The sequence below is a fragment of the Cavia porcellus genome, unplaced genomic scaffold (assembly GCF_034190915.1).
Source record: "Cavia porcellus strain 051 isolate PalLab524CR breed Dunkin Hartley unplaced genomic scaffold, mCavPor4.1 scaffold_12, whole genome shotgun sequence".
In the NCBI taxonomy this organism is placed as follows: Eukaryota; Metazoa; Chordata; class Mammalia; order Rodentia; family Caviidae; genus Cavia; species Cavia porcellus.
Window position 1 is genome coordinate 48153233 of NW_026947495.1, and position 12073 is coordinate 48165305.

General features: G+C 47.4%; 1 protein-coding gene across 23 annotated transcripts in view; it reads left to right on the forward strand.

Annotated features, from left to right (window-relative positions):
- The window catches only part of Tanc1 (tetratricopeptide repeat, ankyrin repeat and coiled-coil containing 1), a 261482-nt gene extending 249679 nt beyond the window's left edge, over positions 1-11803 (forward strand). For all 23 annotated transcript variants that reach the window (XM_063259632.1, XM_063259630.1, XM_063259643.1 and 20 more), the window contains 8 exons: positions 716-849; positions 1938-2061; positions 2397-2572; positions 3846-3978; positions 5227-5318; positions 7105-7251; positions 7906-8006; positions 8614-11803. In XM_063259632.1, the coding sequence (XP_063115702.1) occupies positions 716-849; positions 1938-2061; positions 2397-2572; positions 3846-3978; positions 5227-5318; positions 7105-7251; positions 7906-8006; positions 8614-10054 (2348 nt within the window). In that variant the 3' untranslated portion in view covers positions 10055-11803. The remainder of the gene's footprint in view (positions 1-715; positions 850-1937; positions 2062-2396; positions 2573-3845; positions 3979-5226; positions 5319-7104; positions 7252-7905; positions 8007-8613) is intronic.
- Positions 11804-12073: the final 270 nt, after the last annotated feature.

The following is a 12073-nucleotide window of genomic DNA, read 5'->3' on the forward strand; positions in this document are numbered from 1 at the left end:
CCCTACCTGTATATTGAGTTCAGCACCCTACACCCTCTACAACAGACTGGTCTCATGCCCATTTTGCTTTCTTGACTTGAAATGTCTTGTCTTGTTAAAGCAGCGTTAAGCTCCATCAGTGGAGTACAGGGATCTGCTCTTGACTGCCTCAGGAATTGTTTCTGTTGGGTAAAGTTTGACTTAATGGTGAGAGGCTTTACTAGACAGTAATACCAACCCACATTTATGCTACATTGTATGCTGATGATTCTTGCTATGAAAAACAAAGTCCAAACCTTGTAGTTGGTGAATCTGCAGGCCTGGTGAGCAGGGCTCTGCTCGCTTAGCTCTATCAGTGCAGCTCCACTGGGGCTGGGGACTGTTCTGGGATGGCTTGTGCATGTGGTGGTCCCCAGCAAGGAGCTCCTGGGGACTGTGGGTGTCTCTACAGGGTTGCTTGGGTCTCCTCACAGTATGGCATCAGGGTTCTAGGGGGTGAATGTTCCAAGAAAGGGCAAGGTACGTTTCCTGGGACCCAGCCCAGGCAGCAGAACTGCATCCCTTTCTTCTGTGTTCTGCTAATCACAGCTATCACAAAGGCCTCCCACCCCTCCACACCCCCTCCCCCCGATTCAGAGGGAGAGGACAGGAATGGGAGGGTGCTGTAGAGCCCGAGCCTCGGTGGCCCTGCAGTCCACACCTACTAACAGCCTCCTCCCCTGTGCCTTTCCTGCAGCCCTGACTGCCGCTGCAGGGAGAGGGAAGCTGGAGGTCTGCGAGCTGCTGCTGGAACGGGGTGCTGCTGTGTCTCGGACGAACAAGAGAGGGGTCCCCCCACTGTTTTGTGCAGCACGCCAGGGGCACTGGCAGGTACCCTATGGGCCCCCAGAAGTCTTCCAAGATAATGATGGTGACAGACTGAGAGCACCTTTGGCCCAAGCCCTGTCTGTTCCCCACCCCTGGCTTCTGCTTGTGTCATCAGACTTTGCATACAGGCAGACATCTGATGGCGCAGCCAGTCAGCTCCACAGGCCATGGCTGCTCCCCTGGCTTCGAGGGGCTGGAGTGGCTGGGCCCATCGTGGTCAGATTTGTCTGCTGCGGTCACTTTGTAACCTGTTGGTTCAGCGAACTTGAAGAAGAGTTCAGTTGTGCTTTTAATGAAAGCACACATGTATCAGACATGGTGCACATCTGTGATGCCAGCACTCAGAAGGAGCGCTGTGAGTTCAAGGCCAGCCTGGACTACATAGCGAAACCCAGTTGGGGGTGGGAGGGCAACAGTCCACTCACCTACCTGTGCCACGAGCTCTATGGTAGGCACAGTCATCTCTCAGGATTGGTGGACGCGTGGTTCCAGGGCACCAAGAGATAGCAAACACCGCAGAGGCTCAGGTCCCATATGTAAGATGGCTCAGGGAAGTGTTTGCGTATAACCTATGCACATCCTCCTGTATATCTTCAGTCATCTCTAGATGGCTTATAATGCATAATATAATTCAAATGCCATATGAATAATCATTATATTGTATTAGGGAATAGTGGCAGAAAACAATCTATACATGTTCTGCACAGGAGCAATTTTTAAAAACACTCCATCCACTGCTGGCTGAATCCACCGATGTGGACCCCATGAGTACAGAGCGCCAAGTGTGCTCAGCCTCGGCACCAGCACCAGCCCCTGCTCACCCTGCGTTAGGCTGAGATTTCCTGAGTTACCCACTCATGACTCAGTGTGCTGACATCTTTGACCGCAAAAGACAGTTTATGACTGATATGTGGTCTTTGTAGGGACACTAACAAAATGGGCGTGTTCAAGAAGGGTATATGTTTGGGAGAAAAGATTATGTTCAAAGGAATGCAGCCGGAAGGGTTCCAGACCCCACGGGCACACAACTAACTGAAAGGGATTTTTGGAAGAAGGGGGGCAGCAGGAAGACTGATCGGCATTTCTTTCAGATCGTGAGGCTGCTGTTGGAACGTGGCTGTGACGTGAACCTGAGTGACAAGCAGGGCCGGACGCCCCTCATGGTGGCTGCCTGTGAAGGACACTTGAGCACCGTGGAATTTCTCCTTTCTAAAGGTAATGGCAAGTCACCTTGTCACTGCATAGGTCTGTCTTGCATGGACAGACAGCTTTGGCAGACCACTCAGTATTTTCCGCTTCCAGTTTTAAGTCACTGTGTTATGGGAGTTTATTTTTGTTATGGGGATTTTCAAATCCATCTAGCAGAGAAAATAGCACAGCCCATGTGTCCCTTGCCAAGCTTTTGTGGTGGCCTCTCGGCCATTGGCTTCATACTCCCACATCTGATGGGCATAGTTGCCGCCCCTCGTGCTGTGCTGCTGGGGTGCGACACGCGGGCACTGCTCCTGGCTCTGCCTTGGGTCACGTACTCTCCCAGCCTTTCCTCGCAGGTGCTGTGCTTTCTTCTCTTGACAAAGAGGGTCTGTCGGCTTTGAGCTGGGCTTGTCTGAAGGGTCACAAGGCAGTGGTGCAGTATCTGGTGGAAGAAGGAGCCGAGATAGACCAGACAGACAAGAATGGCCGCACACCGCTGGACCTGGCTGCCTTCTACGGTGACGCTGAGACCGTGAGTACCAGACCAGCCCTGGGCGTATCAGACCGCGGCTAAGTGTGATCAGTGTGTGTGCATGGCGTAGACTGTGAAAGTCTAATTTCCTTTAATTCTGTGACATGCAGTCCATCCCAGGATTACTGTGTTGAAGATTTACTGCACTCTTGAAAGCTTAAACGTTATCTACTTACAAAGTAAGAGTATTACAAACACATTCATGAACCTGTATACCCAGTTTCTCTTAAAAAAAACACTGCTTTCAATTTTCTGCTTATATACACAGACACGGAATTCCTGGATGGTACAGTAACTTTTTAATTTTGGGGTTCTCCGTAGTCTTTCCCAACAGCTACACCATTTCATCTCAAATACTTCTGTCTTTGACTGTTTTTGTTTTTGAATAGTACTCATACTAATGGATATGAGATGCTCTCTCATCATTGTTTTGATTTTCATTTCCCTAATGATTAGTCTCTTCCTACGGTTATTATATATCATTTTTGGAGAAAATATCTACCCAAGTCCTTCACAGAAGTCTCTTTTAATTTGGTTTTGTTACTGTTCCTGAGTTTTAGGGTTTTTAAAATATGTTTTAGTTATTAACCTTTCTAGCACCATTTTAAATAACTGGTAGATTTATAGGAAGCAGGTCCCGTTAGAAATACATGAAAATCTAACTGACTACAGGTTTGTTTTCTAGCCAAAAAAAGGGGGGGGGGAGGATTAATTTTGTCTCAATAGATATTTCATGAGATTAAGATTTTGTGCCATGGCCTCAAACGTGCCATCTTTACATGCCAATATTCATCGGGGGATGTCTTTCCTGAGGCTTAAAGTGAATTATATTAGGTCCATCTGATCTCCTGATAATTTTCCCACCTCGTGAGACCGGGGCTACATGAGCTGATGTTTCTGAGGTGCCTGTTGCTGTCCCCTATCAGCGTGCTGGCCCACTGCAGGAGCCCACTTGCTAATTACTGCAGATGAGGAAGTGGCCCCGGAAGTGTGTGGCGTAAGAGTGTGTGCACACAACACGCCCACCTTGGAGTGTCTGCCTGAGCTTCTTGCCATTAGGAGCAAAGCCGCTGAAGCCTCGAAGGTGTTGGCGATGAGCTGTAGCTCTTTCCTCCATTTTGTGTCAGCTTCATTTCCACTCTGATTTCTAATGGCCTGCTCTGTCTGCAGCACGGATAGAGCTAAGCTGCCAGCCCTGAAATCTGACTATGGAGGTGGCTGGGTGGCCACTGTCCTCCTGGTGCTGCTGCTCAGGACTCGTTGTGCCCTGCAGGTGCTGTACCTGGTTGAGAAGGGAGCTGTGATTGAGCACGTGGACCACAGTGGAATGCGGCCCTTGGACAGAGCCATCGGTTGTCGAAACACCACTGTTGTGGTCACATTGCTCAGAAAAGGAGCCAAATTAGGTCAGTGACTCTCTTCTCCATTCAGCAGGGAGAGGCGTTCTGACTTTGAGGGACTTGGGGAGCATAAAGATTGCTGAAGGATGCTGGGTTGCAGAGGGGCTCCCTGTCTTGGTCTCTGTGCTCCTCCCTCTCCTTACCCCTTTTTCTCTCCCCCTCCTCGGTCTCCTTGTCTCATCCAAAATGTTTACATAGCTCACGATACCGCTGCCAGTGTGAGTGGAAAGCAGAGGCTGAGGGTGCTGGGGACACCAGAAGCCACCAGCAGGGTAGATCCAGGCTCTCACTGTGGGGTGGGCCGAGCTCCTGGTGAGTCTGAGGACAGCCTGGCTGTGGTTGGCCAGCTGGGAGTAGGGTGACACGTAACATGCTGCTCTGGGTGTGAGGAGGAAGGGCTGTTAGAGCCTCTGTGTTTGGCTGTGCGAGGCCTTGACCAGGAGCAGTTCCAGGCGGCCCTGTAATGGAAATGATATCTGCTAATATTCTTTAGCCATTCACAACAGCCAGAGCCAGCCTGAGCTGCTTCCCATTTTAATTGGTGCTCCCACAACACTGTAAGTAGGCACTGACAGCACTGTGATTTCACACAGGGAAACTGAGGCACAGGAGGGCTACAAGGTCTCCTGCAGGTCACAGTAAGTGACAGTCATTGTGCATGCCAAGCTGAGCCTCTGAGTCTGCTCTCCACACGCCTCTGTGCAGCGCCCCAGGTGCCAGGAGTGGGGTTAGCGAGGAGGCTGTGACTGTGATGTGGCCAGGAGAGAAGCTGGCCAGGGACAGGGCAGAGGGCTCCAGCCAGGCCACCTCAGAATAGACCTGGCACATGTGCCGGATCTTGGGGACACCAGCCTGGCCCATCGCCGGCATGGTGGGTCTGTGGGAAGCTGGGGAGGGCTCTGAGGCCTGGTTCCGTCTTTTGCCCCTCAGGTCCCTTCTGCGGGGCGGGATGGGTCTCTGTGGCTCTTACGCCTTGGCTCTCGTTACTTTTCCAACAGAGATGGGGTGTGACGGGCCGGGTGTGCTGGCGCCATTCCCACTGTGTGCCTGGCTCCATGTAAACTAAGTTAGGTGCCAGCCAGTGTGCTGCTGCCCACTGCCTTTCCTTTGTCGTGCTGCCGTCTGCACGCACACAGCTGCGTCGCTGCAGTTGGGCTTCTGCTGTTTGTGACATGCAGCTTTGAGGACCACGAGAAGTCCACCTGTTTTCCCCTAGACCTTAGAAGTGCCTCTGAAAGCATGTTTGTTTTGCAGGAAATGCTGCTTGGGCGATGGCCACCTCCAAACCTGATATTTTGATTATACTTTTACAGAAATTAATGGAGGAAGGAAATGTGATGTACAAAGTAAGTGGTGCCACCCTCTGCACTGTCAAACCTGGCTCCCAGGTTTATGTTTATGGCCATAGCAGAGCACGCCGCACTCAGTGATAATGCAACGAAAGGCTGCTGACCTGGCCTCGGCCAGTGTGTGTTCATCTCTCAAAAGTAGAACCTTCTCTAGAAAGCGCTTCTCTTCCTGTCTGAGAACCCTTATTGCTGAACTAATCCTTGAGGCCGTGGCTGTGACTTCCACTTGAATCCGTAGTGTAAAGGAGAGTCACCTCTGGGTCACTTGGCTTTTCCCGTACAAGGTCCCTTGGCCTTCACATTTCCTCAGAGTTCATAGCAAAGCACTGTGACAGTCACATGACACAGAGAGGGGACCACCCAGGAGATACTTTCATTCAGTCTGTCTAGCTTTTCTTAAATCAAAAAAAATTTTTTTTAATGTTTTGAGACAAGAGTCACACTGGCCTTCAACTCATCCCGATCCTCCTGCTTCAGCCTCCCAGGTGTTGGGATTGCAGGTGTGCACCACCACACCTGGCTCCCCAGCCTTTTACTATCTAATATTTAGAAAGTATTTATGAACTTTTAGATTTTGAAACTGTTTTTAAAAACATTTTTCCTTAATGTAGTCAAATCATATATAGTTATTAGCTATTCAGGAGACAGCTAATTTTTTTCCCCATTTTCCCTTAGAAATATGACTTGGGGGTGAATACATTTGACTTTAAATTTCTCAAAATGAGATGTCAGTTGAGATCAAAGGTTGGCGAACTTTCTATAAAGAGTCAGACAGTACATATTTTAGGCTTCACAGGTTACAAGTGTGCAGTGTCTATCACATCTCCTCAGCTCTGCTAGGGCAGCAGAGCATGGCTGTGTCCCAAAAAAACTTTATTTGTAGGCACAGATGGCAGCCAGATTTGGCCTATAGACTGCAGTTTGCCAACCCCAAATTTACATAGAAGTATAGGCCATATACATAGATAACTGCTCTTTCCAAACCTGTTATTAAATAGAATTAAAAATTATGGGAAAAAAAGAAACCACTATATTATTACCATTTTAATCCTTTTTCTTTCTAGGCAGCTGTGTGTGCTGTACTGTAGGTTTATTTTCCTTTTCATTTTTTAATAGTAACAAATAAATAGATATACAGCATAACCAGCAGGGTTCCTGGCTTGGAATCAGTTTGAAATTGAGTTCAGAGTATGTATTGTTTGGGCTTTGAAGTGTTTTTAATATGGATTTTGCTAGGCAATTATGTCAAAAATATCAAGCCATTTTCCACAGGCTGCACACCCGCTGTGCGAGGAGACTGACTGAGCAAATGGATTTCTTTAGCCTTGAAAATGATGTGGTGTTACTGATTTTTAAAGCCCAGGCTTTAAAGCTCTTCTTAAAGGAAACTTACTATTTTGCAGCAAGTGCTTGGTTTCCCCACAATATTCGACTTGCCTTAGAAACAGCTTCATTTTTCATCTTATTTCTATTACACTTGGCACTCAAATATTTTCAGATGGGAGATCATTCTTGAAATAACTTAAAAATGTGTAACTGGGGAGATAATCAGAAGCATTGGTAGTTACCGATTTGGCAGTGTATGCATGCCCTCTCGGAAGCCTCCTTCCTGTGCGGCCCCACGTCGCAGACACAGTGAGGATGGTGAGGGGCAAGAGCACTGGACTCATGCCCTTGGGCTTCAGGCTGCCATGGTGGCTTTACATGAGGGCTCTGGGATGTGGGAGCTTATTCTGCTTTGAGCCCCTGGAATAGGGTCCACTCTGTGGTTTTTGTGTCCTAGAAAGGGAAGATGAAGGAAGCGGCCCAGCGGTACCAGTATGCCTTGAGGAAGTTTCCCCGAGAAGGACTCGGGGAGGACATGAGACCCTTCAATGAACTAAGAGTCTCCCTCTATCTCAGCTTGTCTCGATGTCGGAGAAAAACAAATGTAAGCTGGGCCCTGTTAGCACAGCCTACGCCTTTAGCAGTAGGATCTCCTGGTGGCACAGGCCAGCCTCGCTACAGGGCGTCTTTCACCCTCCTGCAGTGTGGACCTGGCCTTGGGCTGGGGAGCCGCTGCTCTTGATGAGCATCTGTAGGTGCTGGCAGAACACACTTGGGGCAGGTTCCTCTGCTTCCGTGATGAGGAAGCACACAAACTGCTCCTCTGCCCTTCTCAGCAGGGATCTTGCCAGCATCATCACCAGGTGACAACATGAATGTCTGTTGTAGTCTGCCCTAGTGTCCCTCAGGTTTGTTCGGGGGCCTGCCAATTACTTAACTTGTAACTTGTAGATAGGTTAGTACTGCCCACCCTCCTGCCTGCTGCTGCGGCCCAGGCTTCTCTGGTGCTGGCCTCTGCACCCTTCTTCCTCACCTCACCACGCTGACCCCTACCCTGGGCCACTGGTGCTGCTTCAATACGGCATTCCTCAGAATAGGCACAATCCCTGATTACCCAACATTAAAATGAGACTTTGTCTTCATCCCTCTGTAGTTATCCCACTATTCTGCCATCCTCTAGGGCAAAATACCTGTGAAAGAATTTCCTGTAACTATTTCAGTGCCACGTCTGACTCATGTGTTTACCTGTTGACACCAGGACTTTGGTATGGCAGAAGAATTTGCTTCCAAGGCTCTGGAGTTGAAGCCCAAATCCTATGAAGCCTTCTATGCCAGGGCAAGAGCGAAGAGAAATAGCAGGTACCGTCTGGATCACCTTGCTGACTAGAGGAGCCTTTTTGTCTGTGGGATCAAACCTGCTAGTTGAGTGTGAGGAGGTTTAGCTTCACTGGGGTTATTTAGATACTCTCAGCACTCTGAGTAGTAAATTAGTAGCTTCTAAGAGGCATAGTAGTATGTTATCCAAGGCCAAACTTATGTCTCCCAGCATCGTGGTAGCCATCCCTCCCCACCCGTCCCCTGGGTGAGACCTGCTGTACCACAAGCGCCTAGCTGAGACTCATAACAGTGCACTGCCCGCTGGGGACAGGAGGAGGCCAGGGTGAGTGTTGTGAAGGCCTCTGACTTGTAGGCAGGCATGGTGGAGCGTGACGAGGACAACAGGCACAGAAATAGGGCACTCGCTGACCTGTGCGTATCCTCATTCTCAGCCCAGTGTCTTGGGGCCTGAGTCACAGGGATCTGGGCCAGAGTAACTCTGGGCTGAATGGAACCTGCCAGCCACAGCCAAGTGGTCAGACCCCACTTAGCTACCTACTTTTTCTTTGAGCACAGCTGTTTCAGAAAGCTACACTGACAGCCTGTTTGTTACACGGCTTGTAATTGTCTCTTCTGCTTTCGTGGACAGGCAGTTTGCAGCAGCCCTGGCTGACCTGCAGGAGGCAGTGAAACTCTGTCCCACTAATCAGGAAATCAAGAGGCTCCTGGCGCGTGTAGAAGAGGAGTGTAAGCAACTCCAGAGGAACCAGCAGCAGAAGCAGCAGTGCCCTCCGCCAGCCCCGCCAGATGACTCGGATAACGAAGAGGATGTCCCAACCCCTGGGTTAAATGACCACTTTCACCTCAAGGAGGCTGAAGAGGAAGACACTTCTCCACAGGAAGAATCTATTCCGCAGACTTCCAGGTCCCAGCCATCTGCATCTGTCCCTTCCCCATTTATCCGAAACCTTCAAGAAAGCTTCCAGTCTAAAGGCAGCCCGGTGTCGCCACCGAGTAGGGCAGGAGGCAGCAAGTCTCTGAGAGAGACTGTTGCTCAGCCAGGGCTGGTGATGCAGCCCACGAAACAGGCACAGATCGTGAAAACCAATCAACACCTGGGTTCTGTGCAGTCTGCTGTGAGACACAGCAGCACAAAAACACAGGTCTCTTCTCAGAATCCTCCCCCAAGTCCCATGCCAGGAAGAGTCCCTGTAGCTGCCACCAGCAGCAGAAACCAGCAGGTGGAGGGACCAGGTGCCTTCACTGTGGGAGCCAGTTGTGGCCACTTCGGGGATCGGCTGGGGCCCAGCCAGAATGTCCACCTCCAGCGCAGTGAGAGTGGAGTAGCGTATCCCTTACCAAGCAAGATCAAAGCTGCCGAGAAGCTTCTGGCTCATGCTTCTGTGGCTGTGGACGTGGCCCCTCCAAGCCAAGGCGGAGCTGGGAGCTGCAGTGATGGGCGACACCCTGCCTCCCTTGGCAGCTCAGGCTCTGGCTCTTCCGGTTCTCCTTCCAGCAGCATAAAGATGTCAAGTGCAACCAGTAGTTTGACTTCTAGCAGTAGTTTTTCAGATGGCTTCAAGGTCCAAGGACCAGATGCTCGAATTAAAGACCAGGGGATAAGTCAGGTACAGAGTGGCACTGCTGAGCACAGGCCCCGCAGTACTCCATTCATGGGCATCATGGACAAGACTGCCAGGTTCCAACAGCAGGGCCATCCTCCCCACCGTGCCTGGCACTGTCAGGTGGCAGAGGGGCTGCTGACACACACTTCGGCTGCAGCTGGCCTGCAGTCCACTAACTCAGAGAAACCCTCTCTCAAACAAGGAGGAGGATACAGCAGCCAAGCCAAAGCCTGCCCTGTTTCCACCCTGAGTGGAGGTGTCCACAACGGGGCACAGGTGAAGGAGTTAGAAGAAAACAAGTGCCAAGTCCCAGCCCACTGTCAAGACAGCAGGAAAACTAAGAGCGTTTCTCATCTGTATCAGGAAAGTATCTCCAAGCAGGCACCTCATGTCAGCAGCGAAGCCCACAGGAGCCACCTCACTTCAGCAAAACCAAAGCGATCATTCATAGAGTCAAACGTGTAACCTTAAAGAGACCCATCAGTAGAATTCAGAAAACAGTGTGTTCACTCCTGGTGGTAGTTAAAAGGTTTTTCATGATAAAAATTACTTTTTAGCCATATTTTTTTCTTTCTTCCAGGGTGTATCTGATGCCATTGACATATTAAAAATGTAGGAAAAACTCCTGTAATGAGTAGTTAGAGGTCACCATAAATAAAAATGCTAAAAAATTAAAAATTAGCTATACTTATCAAGTTAAAATTTCAAGACAGCCAAGACTACATTAACTTACGCTTTTGTCTTGTGATATTATTTGGTTTTTAATCACTTTTCTTCTTGCCTTTGCTATTTGGTAAACCACAGTACTTAGATGGAAAACAGTGTCCATTGTGGGTAAGTTTAACCCAAACGATGTATCCTGGGAAAGATGGAATTTTCAAGTTTTACTGTCCATTGAGTCAAATCACAATTTTATTTTTATATGTATAAATTAAGACCTCAGTGATTTCTATCTGAATATAAGTGTGATGATAAACATGATAGATTTTTTGGTTATTTTTTTGTTTAAGCAAAATATAAAAACATTAAGTATTATTCCCTTCCTAGCAGTTCTTTTAAAAACATTAAACATTTATTTCTGTATTATGGTTCTTATTCAGAGTGTTTTTACACTGTACTTTTTTGGAACTATATTCATGCTTCAAGGTGTTTTTGATAGGTGGAATCAGAAAAAATTTTGGAATATGGATTGGTGGTTAGATCAGATTTGAGCTTAAAATACTAAGACCAGCATTCCTAGTAGAGCTTTAGTGTCAAGTGATTCTAAAACTGCTTCTAAAAATGCTAACATTTCTGAAACAAGTCTTCCAAAGTCCTTTTAGATAATATTTAAGGAACTGGGAACATAGCTCAACAGCACAGCGCCTGCCTAGCAAGCGTGATGTCATGAGTTTGATTCCCGGTAAAGAAAAAAAATATTTAAATTGGATACTTAACGTATGAGTGGTGGTTACCTTTGTTTTGTTATACAGCCACTACTTCTTAGTCACATGTTGTATATATTACATAGCTGGCCCAGTTTTATTCAGACTTGTAAATATAACTATTTCAACATAGTTAAATCAATTAAAAGCAAAAACAAAGAACAAAACCCCAGCCATATATTTGCATGTTCTTTGTAAACTTCATCCATGCTGGTTATTGCACTGAATAATATGTTATTATGGCATGTTAACAGTATACCAGTAACGGCACTTTATCTCATTTATATAAACACCTATGAGGTGCTAAAGTCCAAACTGATGTATTATTAATCTGTAAAGATAAGGTACAGGAATGAACCTTGCTTTAAAGGTATTTTTATATGAAAATGATGTTTTGGAGGGTGCTAAAATGCTAGTTTGAAAGAAGTGGGAATGTGTTTGTTTTATATGTTGGGATGTGAAATTTATTTTCAGAACTGGGGAGAAGGAAGTTCTATATTTGCAGACTGTTTTAGAAACAAGTAGTTACGAAGTTCCTATGAACATCATTAAGGTTTTGTATGAATAGGTGTCATTCTCAAACATTGTTTCTGAGTATGTATACAGTGTACTTTGTACAAACAGCTTTCTCATTTTTTATAAGCTTTCCATGAGTTCTGCTATAACTACTATGGCTTATTTATTACTTTCTTTAATATTTGTGAAAGTCTTACTCTTTTATTATGTAGTTTTGTTTCTGCACAACTACTGTACTTTTTCCATAAGGAATAAAAGCTATTACTAGAATTGAGTTGGACTCACTGATTCAGTGGATAAGTAGAGAATATCCTGATGACAGCTTCCAGCCTTGTCTTTAATCTTTGTTGCTCTAATGAAAATGGTGCATGCGGAGTGAGATTGTATATGTATACAATCCCAGCTACATGACAAAGCAGATCACCGGTTTGAGGCCAACCCATGCAACTGAGACACAGTCTAAAATGAAAACAGGATGGAGCTCAGTGGAACAGCTTGCCTACCATGTGGGAGCACCTGAGTTCAGTTTCTAGCCCCACACACA